The sequence below is a fragment of the Lontra canadensis genome, unplaced genomic scaffold (genome assembly GCF_010015895.1).
Source record: "Lontra canadensis isolate GAN:19392208 unplaced genomic scaffold, GSC_riverotter_1.0 scaffold2, whole genome shotgun sequence".
Lineage (NCBI taxonomy): Eukaryota > Metazoa > Chordata > Mammalia > Carnivora > Mustelidae > Lontra > Lontra canadensis.
Window position 1 is genome coordinate 15,611,750 of NW_022630996.1, and position 25,959 is coordinate 15,637,708.

At 48.3% G+C, this 25,959-nt stretch overlaps 1 protein-coding gene across 4 annotated transcripts; it reads right to left on the reverse strand.

Annotated features, from left to right (window-relative positions):
• Nucleotides 1–15,176: 15,176 nt before the first annotated feature.
• SMKR1 (small lysine rich protein 1) lies at nt 15,177–23,438 on the reverse strand. Of its 4 annotated transcripts, none has more exons than XM_032869409.1 (3): nt 23,421–23,438; nt 23,008–23,056; nt 15,177–15,811 (listed from the first exon to the last, which is right to left on the reverse strand). In XM_032869409.1, exons 2-3 carry the CDS (start codon nt 23,008–23,010, stop codon nt 15,614–15,616), a joined length of 201 nt encoding a protein of 66 aa, XP_032725300.1. In that variant the 5' UTR covers nt 23,011–23,056; nt 23,421–23,438; the 3' UTR covers nt 15,177–15,613. The 4 variants fall into 4 exon arrangements, 3 of the variants coding, with proteins under 3 accessions (XP_032725300.1, XP_032725289.1, XP_032725279.1); XM_032869398.1 differs by lacking the exon at nt 23,421–23,438 and adding an exon at nt 23,278–23,333; XM_032869388.1 differs by lacking the exon at nt 23,421–23,438 and adding an exon at nt 23,132–23,373 and having other exon boundaries at nt 15,178–15,811.
• Between the last annotated feature and the right edge of the window lie 2,521 nt (nt 23,439–25,959).

Here is a 25,959-nt window from a genome sequence, read left to right on the forward strand (position 1 = left end):
CCACAGCTGGAGAGCCGGCCGGTGTCAGCAGGATCACAGATACTCAGCTAGATACTCCTCTTCTGGGGACAAGGCTCCTCCGGTGTCTCCCTGAGGTTCTGGAATGATTATGTCAGCTGCTTTGGGGGTGCTCCCAGTCTTCAGCCACCCTTGCTACAAATGCCTTGTGTTGTTTGCTTTCTCTAGTTGGCCAGTGTCTTCTGTCACATTTTGATTCTTAATTTTCACCCCCAGAAAGGAACTCTAAGCTTGGCCCACTTCCTCACGTTCCCTCAGGAAGAGCGTGAGGTACAGGAGAGAGCCCGTCAGGCTTCTTGTCGGCGCTGTCCATGTCAATATCACCCTTGCCGTCCTCAGAGCACTCAAGGTCAAGCCTCCACCCTCCTAGTTCCCTGGGCTGAAAATCAGCAGTAGATCGACACCACCTTCCTGTTTACATCCCAGGTGATCATGAAATCTTGACGATACTGTAGGAGGTCTTTGGGAATTCACAAATTAAGCAGTCAAGGGTATGATGATTTGGGAGCAACTCCAAAGTCCATGGGCCTCCAGCAGTTTGGAATGGGGATCACCACTCACCTAAGCAGGTGGTGGTGTCAGGAGTTTCCCAGAAGGTTCTGTAAAGCCCCAGCAGGAGTCGAAAGGGCAGCATTTAGCACATGACAGCAGATAGCCTAGTGAGTGATTCTTTTAAAACCAGGGACTCCAGAAACTCTGCCAAAGCACCCCTTCTATGACAAGGATCCATTCCCCATGCCCCCAAAACATCTGTGGGGTCCCTGTCCCCCACTCCCCCCGTTCAGGGGCCCATCTCCACCTGCCTCCTGCAGCACCTCCTTGGGCTTCCTCCTCCCCTCCTCCCCCGGCTGCCCCCACGCTGATCCAGGATCCAGGACACACCACCCCCCCAGCCCACCCCGTGAGCCCCTCTGCTGGACCCGCCAGCCCTCCGGCCCAGCCTGCAGCCCTTTCTCCGGCTGGCGCTTCCACCCAGCCTTTTCCTCCCGGAGCCGCCCTCCCGCTCCAGCTGCAGTCATCCGTGCGGTGACTCCACGATTGAAGACCTGACTCACATCACATGCTCTGGGTCAGGGTCACCAGCATCCTGTGTGTGGTCACGTCCTTACTCGTACTTACATTCCGAACCACAGGTGGTCAGCTAAGACAGACAAGACCAGAAGACGCTGACGGTTCCTGGGGGACATTAACTATACAGCGGGGATGAAGAGGCAGGACAGAGGACTGGTGCCCCAAGGGCCCTGGGCTGGAAAGCCACGCACTGATCCCTCGAGGGCCTGGAGAGCTAGGACAGGCCAGGAGCCCAGAGTTCCCGGCCCCCGCCTGCCTGCCAAATACACAGCCTCAGGGGATTCAACTTCACAGGAAGGAGTGTCACACCCTGTGGTTGGAAAAAGTTGGTTGGAGGCAAATGGGTTCTCTCCAGAGCTGTGGTAGATTCCAGCCCTTCTGCACTGAGGAAAATGGAGGAAGTGAGGTCAAGGTCCTGTTCTTGATCTGGTCCAAGGCTGGCCTCTGCAGGACCCAGGCCTGGCCGTGGGCTGGAGGGGAGGGGTGGAAGAGGCAGGAGCTGCGGAAGAGGAGCTCTGCTGTAGGAGGAGGAGGTGGAGGAGGAGAGCCCCAGGGAGGAGACCAAGCTCCAGATGTCTTCCTGCAAACGAACCCAGGATTTTTGCTTTTATTCAGGCCAGCGGTTCGGGTCTTTGTACTCACTCTGGCGGTGACTGGCAAGGAGACGGCCTCACCGGAGGGCGTCACTCCCGAAGATCCAGTCGTTCTCTTGGCAGGCGCACCTGGAGGGGCTGAGGCTACCCTGGGTCGGTGTGGAGTGGAGGCTCTGGCCGGCCTGGAAGGAGCCGCACACATGCTTGGAGGAATGTCTGTGGATCCCTGGCGCAGGCTGGCCGAGTCGGAGGGCGGACTCCCACGGTGGCCAAACAGGAAAAAAAGAAGACGACAGGCTGAGCCAAGCAGTGGATGAGGGCAACCGGCACTCGGTCACGGTCGTGCCTGCCTTTGGCAAGAAGACGGGCCCCAGTGCCAACTCTTAAATCCACTGTAATCCTGGCTCTTCCCGACAAAGCCACTAAATCCAGTCAACAACAACAACAACAACAACACAACTTTGTCACGCTTCCCAAGAGCAGCGCCACACCTCCACTCAGGCCTCAGCGTCAGGAATGAGGGGAAAGCACGGGCCAGAGCCTTTATTGGGGTTTTGCTGGAAGGAATAGACAAGGCAGTGTAGGCGCGCTGGGCAGGCTGAGGAAGGGATAGTGGGGGCAGTTTCAGTGGGCTCTGGCTCAGGGGCATCCCTCAGGGGCGGTCTGGTGTCTGGCCCTGGGGGATTTAGGGTAGGAGAAGAGTTCCTGGCTGTAGTAGGGACCTGATAAAAGGAGGTGAATGTGGAAGAGGGGTGAGGGGCGGATTGGTTGGTTTGTGTATCAAATGTAGGCTCACCGGCGAGTTGTCTGCTCTTTCTAGAAAGCAGCTAACCATGGGAGGGGCAGTCCCTCTCTGGGCCTGCAAGGCCCCCCCACCCCTACCCCAGACTTCAAAACATCACAAAATACAGAGAATAGAAAGCAGAATGTCAGAATGTACCAGAGCATCAGGGAGTCTTGGAGAGGCTGTAACCTCCCCATGAACCCCACCCAGTGAGGTAGAGCATGAGAGACAAAAGCGTCACAAGAGAGCAGGAGGCTAAGCTCCCTCGGATGCTGGGCTGGTGTGGTGCAAACACGTTCTCACTCTCACCCAGATCGTGCGGCGGGGGGCGCACTCAGGCTTCGGCTTTGGAGTCAGACCTGGCTGGGTGCCGCTGTGTGACCAGGGGTAAGTTACTTCACCCTCCGGAGCCCAAGCGGATGGTTGGGAGAATTAAAGGAATTTGAGGACAGAAGCTTCTCTACTCAGGTTCCTTGCTCTGCGAGTTGCACAATGTCTCAAGAGAGCTCTCTGGAACTGACTAAAAGAAGGCTTATTTCCTGACTCCACCTAGACCTTCACGTGACCTAGGCCACCCCCAGTGAACTGCGGAGACACAGCAAGACCAAGAGGAGTGAGTGTGTACAGGTAATGGGGGGGACACAGTGGGGCGGAGCTGAATCACTCAGCGTGACCCCGGGACGGCTGGCTAGGCTCGGTGGGCGGCCGCCACTAAGAGCTGGAAGCTGATGACCAGGGCCCCGGGACACAAATACCTTTCTGGAGCCACACACGGAGGGCTGGCCCCTCTCGGCAGGGTCGGCAGACCTGCTGTAGCCCCAGTACTGAAGTGGGAGCTGTTCATCTTCACACGCCACAGACTATTTTCAGCTCCGTGAGGCCCAGAATGAGAAATAAATTCACATCCTCGGAGGAAGATCAAAATGTCATCTCAAGTTCCTAGTAGTACCTGTACATTCCAAACTGTGGAGAATGAACTATTTGCTTATTTGTTTTAATATAGACATTTTTGAAAAGATTTTTATTATTTATTTGAGAGAGAGAGGGCAAGAGAGAAAGAAAGCACAAGCGGGGTGGGGGGCAGGGACAGAGAGAGGGAGAAGCAGACTCCCTGCTGAGCAGGCAGCCCAATGAGGGGGTCCATCCCAGGACCCTGAGATCATGACCTGAGCTGAAGACAGAGGCTTAACCAACTGAGCTACCCAGGTGTCCCAAATACAGACATTTTAAAAACAATTTGATTTGCTCATGGGCGTTTCTTTTTTTTTCTCAAGATTTTATTTATTTGACGGGGGAGGGTGGGAAGGGGCACAAGCAGGTGGAGCAGCAGGGGAAGAGGGAGAAAGAAGCAGGTTCTCCTTGGAGCAGGGAGCCCTACACGGGGCTTGATCCTAGGAACTTGAGATCGTGACCTGAGCCAAAGGCAGGGTTTAGCTGACTGAGCCACCCAGGCTCGCCTTCCTGGTCATCCTCTATCTGCAAATTCCATGAAGGCTAAAAATCAAGAGTTCTCTTGTAATACTCCGTAATCCTGCCTACTCCCACAACTACTCCTGATGGAGCAACATCTTGCTGAGGTGATTTCACAGGATTCTGTAGCCAACACTGTTATCACCCATCTTCTGGCCAGTGCTGTCACTGCGTGAGCCCACATCCCGGGCCTTAGGGCACCTCGGTTTTCTGAAATGCCTGACTCATCCTACCCAGGCTTTCTTGAAGAAAGTGAAGTGAAATTAAGCCCTCCCACACGCCTTTAAAAATGTATACTCTAAATTCCAGTTGTCGTAGTAACATCTTCATGCTGCCCGCTGCCTTTTATATATTTTGGTGCTGATGGACCATCCGTTACCATGAGAACGGGAATGTCTTCACACAGCGAACCTTGTGGAGCTCAGTTTTGTGTCGTGTGCAAAACAAAACCCGCATCCACAGGGCCAGCCTCAACCAAGCTCTGATAGTTAACAATGGAATGGGACCTAGAAGCCACTAGTTTCACTTGGTTCTCTGGATTTTATTTTGGGAAAAAAAGGTGTATTTTTTTAAAAGACTTAGTTGTTCTCTTGTCACTCTTCAGTGGTTATATTAGTTTCAGAGATTAATTTATTTGAGAGAGAGAGAGAGAGAGAGAGGAGAGGGTCAGAAGGAGAGGGAAAGAGAGAATCCTAAGCAGGCTCTGTGCACCATAAGAGCCCCAAGTGGGGCTCGATCTCACGACCCTGAGATCATGACCTCAGCCCAAACCAAGAGTCGGCTGCTTAACCGACTGTGCCACCCAGGTTAAATGCATATTCCTTTCTTCAGAATTGAAGAGATGTTTGTTCACATCTGCCACACAACTGTAATCATCTCCACTTTCCCAGTCCGACCCTCTAGTGACGGGGTAGTGCTGACGGAACAGGCATTCCCTGCCATCCAGAGCCAAGGTCTGTGCATCGATTCTCTCTTTCAAAGGTGAGTGTTTGGAATATGTAAGCTCTCTGAGTTCAAGGACATAACACCTGCTTCTTCAGAACTCTCCGCAGAGTCCTTTTGATTAATTGATTTGACTTGAAGCTTTCCATTCAGATGTACAGATGAAGTCTGGGGCTGAGAATTTAAAGTAGTTCATTTCAGAGGACTTGTGTGTGAGAACCGACTGGAAGGTAGGAAGAAGCCAGCCCCACGGTGTGAAGAGCGGGCTGCGTCAAGGCCACATTCTTTACAAAGTCCGATCGCTAGAACTGCGGAGCCGGTTCGTGCATCTGCCGTGGGCTGGGCACTGGGCTGGGCACCGGACTGCACAAGCGGCGTGTGCTACCTCACTTCATCCTCACAATATACGTTCTCTTCTCAGCTTTCATTTTACAAAGGGGAAAACAGAGCCACGAGTATTAAGGCAACTTGACCCAAAGTCACACACCTAACTACCTAGTGGAGCTGGGATTTGATCACCAGCATCTCGCTCCACAACCCAAGCACTTGACCTCCAAGCTAAGTAAACCTACCTTTCACAAAGACATCCTCCATCCAGGGCCAGTGGGATGGGCTTTGTACAGCTGTGCAAACTGGAGAGAGAGACGGCAGCACCGGGACCGTGTTTTAACAGATCACAGCCTGAGTTCTGTCCCTGTGCATTAGTGCGCGGCTGTGCCTTCACCAGCAGAAGGGAGCTGGGCTCAAGTGCAGGGGTGAGAATCAAGTCATTACCAGCGGCCCCGTCCATCAGTTCCTGGTCCTCCGGAAAACAGCGTGGCCCATAAAGAATTTTGTTTTTTGACCCCGTAATCCCAGTCATGGGAATTTGTTCTAAGAAAATAATAGAAAACAAATCTATACACAAAAAGGCATTCATCCAGCATTACACATCACTGCAAAAATTGGCGGCCATATACACCTCCCGGGGTCACCTCGGGTAGACTATGATACATCCACTGAAGGGAACACCGCACAGCTATTAACAGACAGCTGTGAAGACAATGAAACGAGACGTTAAAAAGAATATAATTCCACAAACATTCAGTTCAGCATCTGAAAATTACCCTTCGCTAAGACTATGACAGTGCTTTTTTTTTTTTTTTAAGATTTTATTTATTAGCATGAGAGGGGAGAGGGTCAGAGGGAGAAGCAGACTCCCTGCTGAGCAGGGAGCCCGATGTGGGACTCGATCTGAGGACTCCAGGATCATGACCTGAGCCGAAGGCAGTCGCTTAACCCACTGAGCCACCCAGGCGCCCCATGACAGTGCTTTTAAAAGAAAATTAGTTTGTAAGAAGATGGCCAACAGACACTTGAAAAGATGCTCAACATCACTCATCAGGAAATTCAAACCAAAACTATAATGAAATATCACCTCACACCAGTAAGAATGGCTAACATCAGAATGATAAGAAAAAACAAGTGTTGATGAGGATGTGGAGAAAAAGGAACCCTCAGGCAGTGTTGGTAGGGATGTAAATTGGTACAGCCACCATGCAAAACAATATGGAAGTTCTTCAAAAAATTAAAAATAGAAATCCCCCATGAGCTAACAATTTCATTAGTGGGTATTTACCCAAAGAAAATGAAAACACAAATTCAAAAAGTGATACACACTCCTATGATATGGCAGCATTATTAACAATAGCCAAAGTATGGAAGCAACCTCAGTGTCAATCAGTAGACAAATGGATAAGGAAAATGTACACACACACACACACACACACACACACACATACACAGAGCAACGGGCTGCCCTGTCTGATAGAGTCTCGGAGGGTGATTTCGGCCGTGTGGATGGAGTTCAGCGGTCTTACAGAAGACCACCGGCTGCACACATCTGGGGGCAGACTGCCAAAGAAATCAAGGCTGAAGGACACTTGGAGACAGAGAAGGGACCAAATGGCAGTAGGCAATTCAACTCCCATAGCCCACGGGCGGCCCATACGGGAGGACATGGCTGTTCACAGCTCTCCCGGTGACCATGCGTGGCAAATGTGACTATGGCCCATATAACGGTGACTGGTGTCCCAGAAGCCAGGGACCGGGAGATCCAAGAAGCCACTGTCTGAGGGTCACCCGCTGGCCAAGGGCACTGTCTGATGAGCTGGCCCACCTGAGTCTGCCCAGCCTTCAGATTCCTGCACCCCTGCTCATGCCAAGCCTGCTGTGAGACTGACCTCTCCGTGACAGCTTCTCTGCCTCATTGTTAATTCATTTTACATCCTTGTCCAGGAGCAAAAACACAAGGCTGGTGTAACTGGGGGAGGCTGTTCACAGAGTAACAGATTCAAGGTGTGAATTAGCGGGTAGGAAGTACAGACTCTGAACCAGGGAATGTCAAGCGAGGCCAGGGATGAAGTGTTTTCTGTGGGAAATAGGTCGAGCAGTTCGGGGGTCAAGTGGGCAGTGGCATGTGGCGTGCATCGGGGGCCTCGAGTGGAGTTGTGCAGGAGGCCAGAAAGAATGCCTTGGTTTCTCTGAGTCACAAGAGGAGGAGGAGAAATAAGGCTGTATGCAGAGGGGGGGAACTGGGTGGGGAGGGAGCCTTGGGGGAGGGAGGATCACATCTGCTTTCCACCCTCCACCACTGCTCAACTGCAGAGATAAAGCTTTTTGAAGGAAGTTTCTGCTGTGTAAGTCTGTCCCTTCCCTCCCAGATGGAGAACAAAGAGCCTTGGTTGATTTTGTGTTTTCTTATTGTGGTAAAATATACCCAACAAAAAAATGGATCACTTTAACCATTTCTAAGTAACTGGTTTAGTGGCATTAGGTACATTCACAATGTTTTACAACCATCATCACTGTCCATTTAAAAAAATTTTTTAGAGGAGGGGGCAGAGGGGGAGGGAGAGTCCCAAGCAGGCTCCCTGCCCAGCGCAGGGCCTGATGGGGCCTCGACCTCACAACCCTGAGATCATGACCTGAGCCAAAATCAAGAGTCAGATACCCAACCGACTAAGCCACCCAGGTGCCCCCATCACTGTCCATTTAAAATTTTTCATCATCTCAGACAGAAACTCATTAAACAACAGCTTCCCTTTCTGCCCTCCCCTCGGCCCATGGCAACCCCTAGTCTGCATTCCAGCCCTATAAATGTACCTATTCGAGAGAACGCATGTGTCATACGCTATTTATCCTTTTGAATGTGGCTTAGTTCACGTAGCATAACATTTTCAAGGTTCATCCATGTTGTAGCCTGTGTCAAAATTCCCTTCTTGTTTTCAGGCTGAATGTATTGCATCATCTATACGGACCACGTTTTGTTTATCCGCTCACTTGCTGATGGACACCTAGGTTGCTTCCACCTTTAGGCTGCTGTGAATGCTGGTGGACACGTATCTGTTTGGACCCCTGCTTCCAGTTCTTTGGAGTATATACCTAGTAGTGGGATTGCTGGGTCATAGGGTAACTCTATGTTTAACTTTTGGAGGAATCACCAAACTTTTCTACAATGGCCACACCAAGCCTTAAGCTATTTAAATGGAGAATCTATCCCGAAAGCCTCAGGTCAGCCTGGACTGGAGAGACGGTCTAATGTCTAGAGTTCAGGAGGTCAGGGCCTCCCTGGGATGTGAAATGTGGGTGCCCCATCCTAGCTGGAGGAGACGGGACACACTGGAGATTCCAGACCGGGGTGACCAAGAGGAGTCATGTTAAGTAAAAAGTGGTTGAAGGAACTGGAGTGTTTGAAGGAACTGGAGTGGTTGAAGGAACTGGAGCAGAACAGGGGTCCTCCCCGAGAACTGTCTCTCAGAGTGTGTAAGGCTGCCATGCGGCAGAGCGAATGGACCTTTTCGTAGCCATGGAGGTAGAAGGGGAGAGCGGGTGAGATCCACCAGGAGACCGGCTCTGGCTAAATGCTGCTTTGAGAGCAGGTTGTAGAGAGGGTTCCTGGGGTGGGTCATCACTAAGGCCCCATGACTCGGGGAGGTCACTGAGAAGACAGCGCAGAGCGCGAACTCGTGCTTTATGGGACTCTCATTGCTCTTCTGTCTTGAACAAATGGAAAGGTTCAGCTCAGTTTTGGGGTGTCTGGTTTTGGTTTTTCATTTTTTTTTGTTTTTTTTTTGTTTTTTTTTTTTGGCAACTGACAAAATCTTGGGCTTTCTTTTTTACACAGGAAATCAGGAAGCACACAGTCTGAATACAAATAGTAGTGTAATTCGTGTAATTGCCGGATTATGAGTTTCATTGTGATAAATTTAAACATCAATCAAAATAAAATATTTAAGAACCATCATCTTATTTGAATGGTTTCTCTAGAAATTGGAAGAAGAAAATGTGGTCAGAGGTAAGAAGAGTTTCGAGACTTAAAACTCTGCTTTAGGGGCGCCTGGGTGGCTCAGTGGGTTAAAGCCTCTGCCTTCAGCTCAGGTCATGATCTCAGGGTCCATCAGGGCTCCCTGCTCAGCGAGGAGCCTGCTTCCTCCTCTTTCTCTGCTTGCCTCTCTGCCTACTTGTGATCTCTCTCTGTCAAATAAATAAATTCTTTAAAAAAAAACACACAACAAAACTCTGCTTTAGGGGCGCCTGGGTGGCTCAGTCGGTTGAGTGTCAGACTCTTGGTTTTAGCTCAGGTCATGATCTCAGGATTCTGGGATCGGGCCCCGTATCAGACTTCCTGAGAGTCTTTCTCCCCCTCTGCCCCTCTCCTGCTTGTGCTCATGCTCTCTCAAATAAATAAATATTAAGACAAAACCAAACCAAGCCTCTGCTTTGCTCAAGTATCCTGACCCCTTGGTCACCTCTACAGGTGACTCAATAAACATAAGAGCACAAATGTGGCCTCCTGAGGGTGCATTTCTTCCTGAAGCTGCCTCTCTCTACCACTTGTTTCTCAGCCATTTTTATTGTGTTTCCTTTCTCGTTTTCTGAGTTTTTTTTTTAAGATTTTATTTATTCATTTGACAGAGATCACAAGTAGGCAGAGAGGGAGGGGGAGGAAGCAGGCTCCCCGCTGAGCAGAGAAGCCCGATGTGGGGCTCGATCCCAGGACCCTGAGATCATGACCCGAGCCGAAGGCAGAGGCTTTAACCCACTGAGCCACCCAGGCGCTCCTCTGTCTTTTTTTAATTACAGAAGCAATGCATGCTTCAGATAGTTATTAGCGCTGTCCAGCAAATATTTCTGGTTCCCCTGTGGGGCATGTGTGACATCGCATTTCCCCACTCCCTTAAAGTTAGCTGTGGCCACATGGCTCGTTTTAGCCAGTAAAATGGGAAGTGATCCTTCACTTCTGGGTGGGAACTTCAAGAATCCATGTGCAATTTACATTTCTTTCTTTCCTTCTCTCTGCCGCAACCTACAATACCCCAAATGCAGACTGCTCTGTAAGCCCAGGCCCCCGAGTGAGGGTGATACGGGACAAGCCCCCAGCCTACCCTCAGTGGACATGGAGCCTGAGGGAGAAATAAGCCTTTGGGTCAGGCCTCCGGGAACTGGAGCTTTAATAAGAAATAAACCTTTGGGGCGCCTGGGTAGCTCAGTGGGTTGAGCCTCTGCCTTCGCTCAGGTCATGATCTCAGGGTCCTGGGATCAAGCCCCGCATCGGGCTCTTTGCTCAGCAGGGAGCCTGCTTCCTCCTCTCTCTCTTGCCTGCCTCTCTGCCTACATGTGATCTCTGTCAAATAAAGAAATAAAAATCTTAAAAAAAAAAAAAGAAATAAACCTTTGTTGTTTTAAGCCACTGAGATTTTGGAATTGTTACTGTAGCATAAATAGCTTCAAAAGGGGCACCTGGGTGGCTTGGTCAATTAAGCATCTGCCTTCAGCTCAGGTCGAGATCTCAGGGTCCTGGAATCGAGCCCCACATCGGGCTCTCTGCTCAGCGGGGAGTCTGCTTCTCTCTCTCCCTCTGCTGCTCCCCTGCTTGTACTCTCAAACACAACGGGCAAGAGGGCAAGAGGGCAAGCTGGCAAGGCCTGCTATCAGAGCACTACATTTTAGGAGGGAAGAGAACCCTTAATCAATCAGCCATTTAACTATAAGTGTATGGAGACATATGGAGCCCTGCAGAGTGCATAGGGCATGAGACCTGCTTTGGCCCTGGGTCAGGGAGACTTCTCTTGGAAGATGCGAAGCTGGGATCTAAAAAGGGGCCGGGAGTTAGCTAGGGGAAAGGGAGAATTGTGTCCCACACAGAGGGAACAATATGAGCAAAATGTCTGAGGCAGAAAGGAACTGGAGTGACGGGAATGCCAAGAAGAGGGTGAAAACGTGCTGGGAGGTGGGGAGGATGCAGCCAGCCACCTGTCCAATCAGCGCTTGGGGACCTTGGTGGGAAATCTCGTCGCACCCCAAGAGCAGTGGGTCACCATGGGAATGTTTGAGGCAGAAGGGTTACATGACCATACCATATTTTCAGAGGGCAACTGCCAATATGGGATTATCAAGGTAAGGAAGGTCTAGTGAGGCGAAAATCAGTCCCAAGTTGGCTTTGACCCGCAGGACAAAACATGATGCAGCCCCCAAAGCCAACAGCAGGTGGCGCTGCGTGCATGGCTGCCAGCCACTGGGAGCATCTGGCCACCTCCGTGAACCCGCTTCAAGCTGGGGCATCTCTGGGTTCTCACAGAGACGCAGGGACACACGCTACACCCTTCCACCACCGGGGTGGAGATAAGGAACGCACTGCGGGGCCAGGGGCAGACCTGGATTCTGACAGGAGGTTTGGGTTTGTGCACCAACTGCCAAAGCTTCCGTGTTCATGTTCCTCCCCTATTTTATAGAGAAGACCGACGCAGAAGCCTCATCCAACAGACCATGATCCCTGTTCCCATTCTTTCACCCTCCCCGACATCTGTGCAGCATGTGGTCCTGCCGACGCCCCTTTTCTCCAGATTTCCTTACCCTTCTCGCCCTCCTCCTCTATCTCAGACAGTCCCTCCTCTTCCTTCTGTCCCATGAAAGGAGATTGTCCCCATGGCTCCTGACTCGGCGCCACTTTCTTATTTCTACAACTGACCACCCCCTGGTTCCAACCATGAGCTTGCCTGGAATATGTCTAAACCTACACTCCTGGCCAGCCGATCCGTCTGAGCCCTAGTCCCAAATTCCCAGGTCTCCCAGGGAAGAGGTCCCCTTCACCTCACTTGTGGTTTACAGCCAGTTGTTTACATGTGGTGCAGCCGCCGAGGCTGAGGAGCGGGGAGTGGGAAGGGGAGAAGTGGTCCAGGCCACAGCCGTGTCCTCCCTCTGGGCTCTGCACCTGTCTCCTCTGCCGCCCAAGTTCTGCTGACCGTAGGTTTCTGCTTTTCTGCAACTTCAGCTTGTTGGGGACCCCTGAGGCGCCAGCTCTTTCGTGGTCTCTTTCTATGCTTCCTTCAAGTGTCAGCTTCCTACGAGCCTGGTCCTCTGGGTCTTTATAGGACGGAGACTCGGATGGACCCACTGGTCTTGGAATAGACCAGGCTCCCTTGTAGCAGCCAGTGGATGAGTTTTCAGGGGTCAGGAGCCTCCTGCTGGTCCAACCAGCTGTGCCTTAGGGAGTAGTGTTACTACTGGTCAGGTATTACTAAACATGATCACCCAGGATAATTCTTCATGGGATGGGGGGGTGCTTAGGGTTAGCGTGGTTGACAGGAGTGCTTTCTTCTCCCCTTGCTGTGTGTGATTCATCCCCTTATAGACAAGATCCTGGAAAGAATTTGCTTATGTTTTTCCTTCACTTCCTCACCTTTCTGTCACACATCTTTTCTCTCACCTTTTTTTTCTCAAATACCACTTTTGTTTTGTTTTGTTTTGTTTTTTAAAATCTCAATCCTTAGAAAGGTTGAAAGAAAGTACAGTGAACACACAGACCCTTTATGTAGACCGGGGTTCTCAACCTTGATGCCATAACGTTTGGGGCTGGAGAATCTGCGGTTGCGGAAGCCTGTCCAGAGCACTGTGAGGTCTTCAGCGGCTTTCCCTGACCTCTACCAACAGATGCTGGGGGCATCCCCTCGACTGGGGCAACCAAAAATATCTCCAACATCACCAAATGTCCTTTAGGAGGTAAAATAGCCCCCTGGGGAGAACCACTGACCTAGATTCAGGAAACTTTTGTCATATTTGCACGTGCAAACACAGTGTATATATACATGTACCATATGTAAACACACATATATTTCCTATACACATGTAATCATAGCAAATGCGGCAAAATGTTAATCTGTGGCTCTCTAATATATTATACAAGTATAGATATTATATATGCATATATGTGTATTTTACATACATATAGAGTACAAATGTGGCAACATGTTAAAATAGGTATTTTATACACACACACACGCACGCTTTTTTCCTGAAACATTTCAAAGTAAGTTGCATACATCACTACCCCTCCCCCTAAACACTTTAGCTCCTGAGAAGATCGTTCTGGCATATAACCACAATAAGATTATCATGGCCAAGAAATCCACATCAATACGGTATTATTTTAAAGCTTACATTCATTTTTTCCTCAACTTCCAAGTAATGCTCTTTGTGGATTTTTGGTCTGCAGTGTCTCTTTCATAACACAGCAAACACTCCATCGAAGGGGAAACAGACTGCCCTCCGTCATGATGGGACCCATGCATCAGCCTCCTTTGCCAGGTATCAACTGTGCCCCAGCTGATCAGATTAGTGCTTCCTCTATTCCAGTGCTGACTTGCCTTTCTGCTCATCATTTAACAAACTCAAGAGAAGAAATCCACTTCCAGATGATCTCCTTAGCCTTTATTTAAATGTCTGCCGCCTGGCACGTCTCCCTGGATGACATCATCCATGCTGGGGACAAGATCAGAAACAGCTCTGCAAATCCCACCCCTCAGCGTTCCAGTAAGCATCAGGGCTCAGATACCAGCTCTGGAACCAAGCACGGCTGAGAAGGGCACGAGACCTCCTACAAGCTGAAAGACTCAACAAGCATTGTGGCACCTGGTTAGGCCACAGTAACTAGAGCGGAGCTCCTCCCTAGGCGTCCTCCGGCATCTGCACCTGGCCAGGGCGGGGGCTGTGAGCAGGAAGGCCACTTCTCCACCTCCACCCTCCCGCCCTTTCACCTCGCCGTCCCCAACCCGCCCCCGCCACCATGCAGCACGCTCAAGTTTGAGAAGGGCTGAACTGGAGTTCGTGTGCTCCCAAACAGAAACCACCTGCATTGGTCCCAGCAGTGTCTAGCATGTGGCAGGGTGTTCCCTTCCCAAAGCCTGTCCACAGAGAACCAAGAGGGCCCCCCTCCAGGTTAAGAGCAGCACCAACCTTTACCTGAGCGAGCCAGGGCCCCTCTGGCAACTAGTCAGGGTCTCAGAGTCCGCACAGATGGGACAGCTGCAGGAATGTCATTTCCAACAAACTCACGTACGGTGCGAGCGCCCCACTTCTCCGGTACAAGGATTCACGTGATTGCCTTTTCTCCTCTGATGCTTATGAGATCCCGAGTCTTAGGTTGCAGCCTTTCTTAGCGCGCTCCACGAGCCTTTGAGGTCCTCACGAAGCAAGCCGCGGCATCATCAGAAGTAATTCAGGCAAGCTGATCATCCCCAGACAGGTGCTGCGTTAGAGAAACCAGCTTTGGGCTCCCAGCTGCGAATGGAGACCACGGTGCAGGTGTCCGTGCTGGGAACGTGGTGCGGCATGCCAGGAACAGAGCAGGAAAGGTGTTCTGTATGCTAAGTGATTCAGAGATGGTGTTTATACTTCAAAATGTCTTTGCTTCCAAGTTTCGCATTTGGCGCTTTTAGGCCTTTTGGACTAACGTGTCTCCCACAGACTGGGGAGATCATGGAAGAGCAGCAAAATGCCCACAGCAAGTGTCTAGCACCAGGTCCGTAACTCAGGCTCAGCCACGTTTAAAAGGAAGCCTGCCGAAGGTGGAAGGAAGATGTAAGCATGGAGGAAAAGTGTGGAGGAGAGTCTAGTGAAATGGAAAGAGGGGAAAGAGGTATGCCGATTTGCTCCCTTTCCCGGTAAAGGGACATGGTCCCCTGTCAGCTTCTTTGAGTCATCTGTTTATACGCCCTACCCAGGTCACAGCAGGACTGACGCTCGTGTCCACTGGCGTCCCTGGCTCGTTAAAATCAGCCAAGAGTCAGACTGCTGAGAAGAAAATTCTAGAAACAAAGGAGTCATTATTTTTCCTGAAAGAGATGGGGAAAGAAAACAGTGCCCAAGAGAAGGTTCAGAAGCAAATCCCGTGCTTGTTGCCATGTCTTTTTTTTTTCCCCCCAAAAGTAGGCTCCACGCCTAGCATGGAGCCCATGAAGCCCAGGGCAGGGGCTTGAACTCACCACCCTGAGATCAAGGCTTGAGCCAAAATGGAGAGTCCAGCACTCAACCAACTGAGCTACCCAGGTACCCCAGGCATGCCTTTTCTACATAACAAACACGTTTAGGCAAAATAAAATACATGCAGGCTAGAACTGCCTTTTGAGAACAAAGTTTATTCTGACCCAGAATTATAATAATTTTTAAAGTCCTTTCAATTCCACCATGCTCGGTAGGAATTACTCAGACTTTTTTCCCTCTTGACTTCTGAAAGAGCAAACTGGCTAACTCTAGCTGAATTTAGCTGGGAAGTAAAATGCATTTCTTTATCACTAACTACCACAGAAAAGCACACTTAGCTTGCATCTCAAATTGTCTTCAGTAAAGTCTATTTTGCTTGCAGTAGTTGTGTTACCCTGATTTCTTGTCCCCGAGTCCTGCTCTCTGTGAAATGCTATTAAGTCTTGTTTTTCCCTTTCTTTGATTTGGGAGCACCTGGCCAGCGGAAGCCTCGCAGCTGCAGGCAGTCAGCAACGTTGTGGGCGATGTAGTAGAGGTTCAGCATGGCGGCTGGGCTGAGGATGTCCACTTCCGGTTTCTTCTGTTTCTTCCCTCGAGACTTGCCTCGGCCTTTTCCTCGTTTCCCTTTACCTGGCTTTCAAAGACAAGTACATACACGGCATAAGTCAGTTTTTAATAACCCTGAAATAATCTCAAGAATTTCCTATTGAACACAAGAAAAGTGACTCCTGAGGAGAAAAAACTGTAACAATAGCAAAAAATTTTTGCATGGCGTGAGAGAAGTCACATGCGATCTAATTCAACGAAAGTGTATTAAGCACCCAGATTAAAAGAGACCCAACCTAATCTAATGGTCGTGTGGACATTGTTTGCATTGATTTGAACGAACTGCAAAAAGACATTTTTAGGCAATCGGGGACATTTGGCAATACCAAGGAATTATTAATTCTGTTAGATGTGATAATGGCATTGGGTCACGGAATAAAATGTTTACACATCTCAGAGATGCACACTAAAATCTGCAAGAAGGTCTCAGATTTGCTTTAAAATACTGCAGCTCCCCTCCTTCCCCCCAAAAGACAGATGACGCAAATGGGGCAAAATCCTGACAGTTTCAGAGTCTGAGAAATGGACACATGGGGATTCATTATACTACTCTATTTCTGTGTGTGTATGGAAACTTTTATAATAAAAATTTAATTAAAAACATTAGATAATCAGATGCCGACACATATTTTGGCCTTTGATATGTTGCAGTCACTATCTCAGTAAGCAGTCACGAGGGTTGAGACAAATACAAGGCACTTAGTATAGTGTCAGACCTGAAGGAAACAATAAGTGATTGTCCCCATCACTTTATCACCACTAATCCTCCAAGCTGTGTTTTGAGGGAGAGAGGCATTATGCCTGTTTAAAAATGGAAGAGTGGAGGCTCCACAAGGTCACCGTGCAAGCCAGCATCCTCCAGCGTCTGTTATCACCCTGGCTCTGGCCATCACGGTGCTGCCAGGCCAGTGCCTTCTGGGAAAAGGAATGGGTACCGTCCTAACATGGGAATAAACTATCTGAAGTTCTGCTAGAGCGGCGCAAAGCTCAGTTGACTTCTCTAGGTCCTATGACCCACTCATAAAGTAACAGATGGATGTGTATTATTAAGAAAGGTTTCTTCTAGGCAAGGGAAAGGAGAAGAATGTGTAAGTTATCAAGAACACCTACAAAGGCCAAATATTTATATAAACTAGATGCCATGTTGATAGCATCTCGCTTTAAAAATGTCCCGGGGTAATCAAAGAGAAACATAGTCAATGGTTTAAAACACTAAAATACATTTTTACTAAGTGAAATGGAATACACTCCTAGATACAAAACCCAGGAATGAAGATGAGAAGTATCTTGCAACAGTGGCCTGGCTTTCATGTGGAAATAAAAAAAATAAAAAAAAAAACCACAACAATATGAAAACCCATATGATAACCATACATCCTGATAAAAGATCCCCTCAGGGTATTAGGACGGACACTGTCATTAGCTCTTAAGATTTGAGGGTCTTGGCTTTATTTATGATTTTATAATTTTTTGCATGTCAACCATACAATTTATCTGGAATAAGTGCTCCCCCAAAAGTGTTTTAATCTCTAAAATAGTTTGCTAACTAAAATCCACACAAATGTTTGATATTTTTATTCCAAGTTCTCATCTTTTTGTAGAAAATAGCAAACCGACTCTAAAATTCATAGGGAAATGCGAAGGACTTTAAAAAAGAGCAAAGTTGGGCACCTGGGTGGTTCAGTTAGTTAAGCCGCTGCCTTCGGCTCAGGTCATGATCCCAGGGTCCTGGGATTGAGCCCTATGTCGGGCTCCCTGCTCAGCGGAGAGCCTGCTTCTTCCTCTCCCACTCCCCCTGTGTTCCCTCTCTCACTGTCTCTCTGTCAAATAAATAAATAAAATCTTAAAAAAAAAAAAAGGAAAAGGAAAAGAGCAAAGTTAAAGGACGAATGCTACCTTATTTCAAGAATTATTGGGGGGCACCTGGGTGGCTCAGTTGGCTAAGCAACTACCTTCAACCCAGGTCATGATCCTGGAGTCCCAGGATAGAGTACTGCATTGGCCTCCCTGCTCAGCAGGGAGTCTGTTTCTCGCTCTGGCCCTCCCTCCGCCCCGCTTATGCTCTCTCTCTCTCTCTCTCATTCTCTCTCTCTCAAATAAATAAATAAAATCTTTTAAAAAAAGAATTATCATACAGCTACAGTATCCAGACAGTATGGTATTGGTGTCAAGACAGACAAATAGATCAATGGAACAGAATAAAGTGTCCAAAAATAGGTCCACACATAGATGAACAACTGCTTTTCAACAAAAGTGCAAAAGTAATTCCATAGAGCAAGGATGATTGATGAGGGATAGCAGAAAAATGTTCTTCAGCCCAGAAGGCTGACCTGTAGCCTGCATGGTTCCGATAAGGATCAAATACACACTGGTTGCTGCATCCTTGAAGGGTCTCATGACTGCCCGTAACTCTGACAGTTCATATTGAGCTGAATGATAAGTGCCAGAGAAATCTTGTGAAAGTGGTCTTATGAGTAGAAATTCAAAGAAAACATTTATGATCTAATACTCCCCACACATCGTGCCTCCCTCCTGAGCACTAAGCAGAGAACCACCAGCTTTGTACAAATCTGCAGCAATTTCTGCCCATGGGTCCTGTCCCTGTGCTACTTAGATAAACTTACTAAGTTGCACCTAAAATGTCTCAAGAACTCTTTCTTGACCATCATGCTCAACAATCCAGCAATAATAGTTTTGTTTTTTGTTTTTTGTTTTTTTTTTTTCAGAAAACGGGGCTGGAACAATGCATATCCATTTACAAAAAGATGAAACTCAATCCAAAACCAAAAAGTATATAACACGCTCCATAAAAGAACAAATTGATACATTCATCAACAAAACGAAAAACTTGTGCTCTTCCAAAGGTATTGTTAAGAAAATGAAAAGCAGACTGGGAGAAAATATTTGTAAATCATATATCTGATAAAGCCCTTATATCCAGAATGGATAAAGGACTCTCAAGACATGGTAATAAAACAGAAAATAATAAAACATGGTCGAAGATTTGAACGAATACTTTCCCAGAGAAGATACACAAACGGCCAACAGGCACATGAAAAGATACAAAAGATACTCAACATCAAGTCCTTAGGGAAATCCAATTAAAACCACGATGAGATACCAGCACCCACTCACTAGAATGGCTCAGGCTATGAGAGACTGACCTACCAAGTGCTGGTACTCTTACACTTACACTGCTGGTGGGAATCTAAAACGAAAGAGCCACTCCGGAAAACGGTTTGGCAGTTTCTTTAAAAGGTTAAAAACATACCTACCAGGGCGCCTGGGTGGCTCGGTGGGTTAAGCCTCTGCCTTCGGCTCAGGTCATGATCTCAGGGTCCTGGGATTGAGGCCCGCATGGGGCTCTCTGCTCAGCAGGGAGCCTGCTTCCCCCTCTCTCTCTCTGCCTGCCTCTCTGGCTACTTGTGATCTCTGTCTGTCAAATAAATAAATAAAATCTTTTAAAAACAACAACAACAACAAAACATACCTACCATGTAATCCAGCCAATTAAAGTGTTTATCTGTTCTAAGACTTGTACAGGCGATGTTCGTAGTAAGTTTGTGCTAGCCAAAAACTGGAAACAGCCCAAAAGTCCATCAGTGAGTGAACAAATAAACAGACTGTGGTATAACCATACACTGGAATACCATTCAGCAATAAAAATGACTGCTGATGCACGCTACAGCTACAACATGCCTGGCTGGCTCAGTCAGTGGAGTGTGGGATTCTTGGGTTATGGGTTCGAGCCCCACGCTGGGTGTTGAGGTTACTTAAAAAAATAAAATCTTAAATAATAATAATACAAGTGAAAGAAGCCAGACAAAAAAACCCCCATACACGCTGTATAATTCCATATATAAAAATTCCTACACATTACAAACTAATCCACACAAGCAGGGCAGATCAGAAGCTGCCCCTGATGGGAGGTTTAGAGGGGAGTGATACACAGAGAAGCAAGAGAAAAAGACTGAGACCAGAGGAGCACAAGGAGACTTCCTGGGGGTGATCAACGTGTTTGTCACCTCGATTGCCATGATGGCTTAATGGGAGCATCCAGATGCCACGCTTATCAAATAGTACATTAAAATATGTCCAATTTATTGTACATCACTTATACCTCAATAAATCTGTTAAGAAATTTTTGTGAGTGAAGCAAATGTGTCAAGAGCAAAGGCAGTCCGAGCCCTGAAGAACAATAGTAATGATATTGTAAATGCCATTATGGAATTAACAATGTAACCATCTGAAAACGAGGACTTTTTTTTTGGTGTTTCAAAAGAATAACTGCAGCTTGGTTTGAAATTTGTACTGTTTCTATCATTAATAAAGTTAAGGCTTCTTGTTGGATGAAAAAAAAAAAAAGAAATTTTTGTGAGTGAAAACTTTCAGTTTCTCAGCGGGTTGGGTCGGTTCAACACAACTCCATGGCTCTTGGTTGTTTCCGGTCCCAGAATACAAGGCTCCCAACTTGAAAATCTCCAAACTCCTTAATGAAGACCACTGGCTCCTGCCACACTGTCCTCTCTTCTAGTTCCCGAACCCGCTCCGTGGCTCCTTGCTCCCGCCTCTTCCCGCAGACCTCCACAGGGAAATCACTGGTTACTTCTCTTTGTGTGGGGCTCTGCTCAAGTTGGAAAACCCTTGCAGATACTGCGTCTACATTCTATTACTGGGATGACCACATAACTTATTGTCCAAATCAAGACACTTCAACAAACATAAATTGGGACAGTTCCAGGCAAGCAGTGGAGGTTGGGGGGTACGGATGGTTTCCCAACACCCCTCTCAGCCCTGTCACCTTCCAGCTTCTGACCCCAAGCACACGCCACTATTTAATCGTGCTATTTTGTTTGTGTGTTTATTGTTTGTTTCCTAGCCAGAAGTTTGTCTGTGAGGTCAGCACTGAATTCCGAGGGCCTAGACCAATGTCTGGCACGTTTGTAGGTGAGAAAAGATATTTGCTGGGTGAATACTTTGCAACTGAGATGCAATTCAAATTGGTTTGATTTAGAAACCAAAGGTAGATATCTGCTTTTCTGAATTTTAAGATGCCTCCTTCATTCATTTGATAGATATTTAACAGATTATCTACTGAGCACCAGGACCTGCAGTTCCGGACTCCTGTCTTCATGAGGCTTACAGTCCAGTGAGGGAGGAATTACACACAGATTTACTCACTCTACTGTGAGTGAGAGCCCAGGATACGTGGCATTATAATGACACAGGTTGGACAGGGAGTGACCTAGTTCGGGATAGGAAGGAAGCGTTCCTATGGGCTGAGGGGCAGGGAATTCCCAGGCAAACAGCTTGTGCAAAGGCTCTGAGGCTGGAGGGAACATGCCGAATTGAAGGGACCTCTCAAAAAAGATCACTGTGGCTGAGGCCACACCAAGTGACCATGGCGGGGGCACAGAGTGAGAGGAGTTTAGGCTGGGAAAGGAGACCGTGTGCAGCTCTGGCCTGCAGGTCTTGGAAGCTAAGATGTTTAACTTTTACCCAAGGGTCAGTGGGAATCCATTAGCTTAAATGGCTTTATTAAACCGTTTTGCTTCAGTTCCCTGGGCTCTGAATGAAAATGACAATACCAACCATGCACAGTAACCCGGGGAATGCCACAATTTAAATCAAGAGACATCTATCTAGTGCTTTTAAATGAAGTAGGAGGAACACAGATTTACCAAACACATTTCTCTTTCTTTTTTTTTTTTTTCTTTTAAGATTTTATTTATTTGACAGAGAGAGATCACAAGTAGGCAGAGATGCAGGCAGAGAGAGAGGAGGAAGCAGGCTCCCTGCTGAGCAGAGAGCCCGATGCGGGGCTTGATCCCAAGACCCTGGGATCATGACCTGAGCCAAAGGCAGAGGCTGAACCCACTGAGCCACCCAGGCGCCCCCCAGACACATTTCTATACTAGAGACAAATGGGGATGAGGAGTGACGTTCTCCAAGGTGAAATAGCTGAAGCTCTGGAAGCGAGGTGTAGAAGGTCATGGGAGCTTGGGGAGCAATATGGCAGCAGGGGGTACTTCTGAGCTGGGCCCATCTTGCAAAAAAGTCGATCAATAGCTTGAGATGGGGTGGGTGCAGGAGGCTTCAAGAAGAAGGTGGGCCTGGTGTGGGATGTGTCTTTGTTTCATTTTGTTTAAAGTAGAGAAGTTAATATGGTAAATAAAGCTCAAGAGGCTGAGGCCCCGTGACCCTGGGCTCCCCGCGGTACTAGTTGAGCAGACTGGAAATTCCCAAGATCCTGGGGTGGGGGTTACAAGGTCATAGCCATTCTGGAACCATCAAACTGGGGGAGGAGGAGGACAAAAGAGATGGAGAGCCCCTGGACAGAGGTAGTGGAATAGGGCCAGAGTCCAGGCAGATGGTAAGGAGGGCAGGACTTGACCCGTTGGTGGCAGTGAGGGTAGGTAGCACTTCGAAGGGACTGGATGAAGGCTGAGGAACAATAGTGCTTATGAGTTCCAGGCCAGGAGAATGAACATGCCATTGGAAAGTGCAGAGAAGGTAGTGATTAAAAGATCTGGAGTTGGGAGATGTTCTCTGGTGGAGAGATTCAGTGGGAAGTTGGGAGTGGTTTAGCTTAAGATGGAGCTCTGTGAGCCAACGAGGTAAGATGGAAGTTTAAGGAAGTTGCAAGCCTTCCTGGGCATAAAATTCAAGAATACCCTGCACAAAAGATTTCCTCCAAAGCCTTTCTTTAAGCTAGGGTTGGAAGAGAGAATCACTCGTTAGAACCTGCAATCTGGGTCGCAACAGCACTCATTTTCTGCCTCTAATCCGTAGAGGAGAATCCTGCACAGGACCCAGGACAGCGGCAGCAGAAGGTAAGTGCCTGGGTCAGTCGCTATTGACCCGTGCTGGCACTCTGGGGTTTCACGCCCCGGTACCCGCCTCTCCTTATTTCCCACACACATGGTTATGAAGGTGGCTCAACAGAACCAAGGAACGAAAACAAACCAACTCACAAAATGAGGGCTCAGCCTGATTCTGTCCCCCTTGGCGCGCGCAGACCACCTGGGCAACTCCTCTCCCCCGCTACCCCGTGTCAGATCACTAGGTTGGACACCCCCCCACAACGACAGGAGACGGAGGTGCCCATCTCGCGGCGTGTGGGTAACAAATCTTGGTAAAGCGTGCCTCGACGCGGCAGAACGGTATTAAACTAATTTAGCGCAAACCTCGGAACTTCTTATACTTAAATAAGCCGTGTATTACCATGGTAATTCCTCAGTCGAGCAGGTGAGTGTGGCATGGGTTCCCAATCCTGAAACAGAGAGAGAGAGCCCAGTTCTCCGCATCGCCTGGGGGGGGCGCCCCCGCGACCATCCCTGCCGCCTACCCGGCTGCCTCTGCACTGGCCCGCGAACCGTCGCAGGCCCGGGACTTTGCCACGCTTCGCGGGAGCCCCAGACGCTCAGGGGAGCCCGGCGGGGTTAGGGGGCAGCCAGCCACCCAGCCGCCGCCGCGCGGAGCCTGGGCACCCACCGAACCGAGGCCGCGAGCCGCGTGACTCAAGGCCAGCACGCCTCGGAGTCTTGCGGGGCGCGGGGCTCGCGGGCGCCGGCGAGGCCGCGCGCACAAACGCCGGGCTGCGCGCGCCGCGGGGGGCGGGGCCGCGTGGTGTTTACCTGTTGCTAGGACACCGGGGCCGGGCGCCCAGCGGTTGGGTCCCGCGGGGCAGTCCGTCCGCAGTCCCCTGCCTGCGTCACCGCGCTAGCTGGGTCACCTCACCTCGCGCGACGGCTGCGAGTGCCGAGAAGCTTAGCCTCGCGCTGGGAGCCTGGACCGGGCGGAGCTCGGGCGGGTGTGGTACTTGGCCTTGGAGTAGGCGGGTTCCGCCTAGGAACCCCGCCACTCACTGGCTGACCTTGAAGAAGTCATCGAAAATTCCAGAACCTTTTTTTTTGAAAATGACATGCAGCCTTTGAGGGATGAAGTGAGAAAAATAGGGGGAAGTGTTCATATAGACCCTGGTACAGGCCCCAAGAGAGAAAAGGCCTGAAAAAAGGTTCTTTGGCTCTAAGTAAGGCTACACAATAGGGGTGGTTCTGCTTCCGACCTTGTGAGTTCAACCCAATAGATGTTTACTTGTGTTCTCCACAGTGTGCAGCCTTTTTTAGACTCATTTTTGTATGCCGCAGCAGTGTAAGAGACACTAACGGATTAATGGCCATGATTCAGTAGAAGTACCCCCTTCATTCTAGCAAGCCTGGCCCCTTCTTCCTCCTCCTTGATGTCTGAGCCTAAGTTAATGTTGCTCTCCCCTTCCCCTCCTCCTCCTCTAAGTCTCCTCACTTGCTTCTGATATGTGCATTATGCCCCTTGCTTATCCCGACATCACTTAGTCATCTTATGTCTGCCTCCTGCTGCACTTCAAGTGTTGGTTGATCTCAAAGTCCAGTCCTTAGCTCTCTGCTGTTGTGCCTCAGTGTCTCCTCACTGATGGCTCATCTGATAATGTCAGTGACTACCTCTCGGGAGGACACAGTCCCCAGCAGAAAGAATGGCCTCCAGCTGAGCTCCAGCCTTCAGGTTGCACTATTCTCTGGACTTAGGGCATCTCTCCCTCTGTTAGTGGCTCAGTTGGTTGTCGGTGGCAACATTGTTCTCCCAGTCTCTTGGCCCTCCACCATCCCTAACTCCTCTCTCCAATGAAGAGTCCAGGCCCAAGTATTCTTTGTAAATTTCTTTATGGATCCTCCCCCTTGACATTTTCATCATTCTAAACTAGATGTTCATTTCGTATTGCAGATAGGAGTTAACACTGAAGGAGCGCTGATGTCAAGCACCTTACTGAGCACTTTGCACCCATCATGGCATCATTACTTCCCTACAACTAGTGTGGTAGTTCCCATTATGTTCTCCAGTTTGCTCGAGGTCAGAGGGAATAAGTAACAGTCTTTTCTACAGTCAACCCCTCCACACCCCCAGCTCCAATTCTCTTGCAGCTGACTTGTTTGTGCCTCATTCTTCTCCCACACCATCAGGAGGTAGCACTCATACATAAAAGTGAGGTGATGAATGTGTTAATTGTGGTAATCATTTTACAATGTATACATGTGCCAAATAATCACATGTACAGTTTAAATATATTACAGTTTCGTCAGTTATACCCCAATAAACCTGAAAAAAAAAAAGCTATAAAGCACAAGATAGCTGCTTTGTCAGTAGACAGGCAGAACATAAGTTGGTCTAGTGACAATTGGAACAACTTCAATGGCGTCACTATTTTCCATTGACCCAAGTGGATCTTCAGCTTTTGCACTGGAGAAGGCTTCACACTGACCTGCAGGAAGGGGAGGAGGGCTGCTGAGGTGGGGCTGAAAAGACAGACTTTGTTATATAACACAGCACAGGTTGCTGTTAGAATCAAAAAAAAGTCATTGACAATGCATGCATCTTAAATAACAGTCCACTTAAGAATCATTTAATATTTAGGAGTTAAGATCTGTTTATTCTATAAGAACTGAACAAATCTTCCTGTGTAAACTGGAAGCTGAGTTAAATTTAAATAACTATTCAAATTCACATTAGAATTTACACTGGTGGGGAGCCTGGCTGGCTCAGTCAGAAGAGCATGTATTCTTGATCTTGGGGTCATTGAGTTTGAGCCCCACGTTGCGTGTAGAGATTACTTAAAAAAAAACTTGAAAAAGAAAAGAATAGTACTACTTAATTTTATCTGTTTATGAATATACATCCTTATGTCTCCTTTATAAATAGTAATACAAACTGTGCTGTTCTTAAAAAAAAATAACATTGCCAGAATTGAAGCATGCATTCTTAGAACATCCAAACTTAGAATATTCTATCATTATCTTTCTTAGAAGTTGCATTTAAAAATTCCGATTTCCTCCTTTCTACTCCCTCCCTCTCTTCCTTTTTTTTTTTTTATATCTCATTAAGTTCAATAGTATAGCACTGTACTCCATCCTTTATAGCTCTAATATTGTAGAGGAAGTTATAGAAAAAATAAATTGCTCTTTGAAGGTAATTTCCTCTGTCCAGCCCCTAGGGTCCCAGTGTGAGAACTTTGGGGAACAATAAAGACCAGCTGGAATGGACAGGAGACAAAATTATTTAGAGCAGGGGTCGGCAAACTTAGTAACTATTTTAGGCTTTACAGGCCTTATGTGTTCTTTTGCAACTACTCTGCTGATGTAGAAT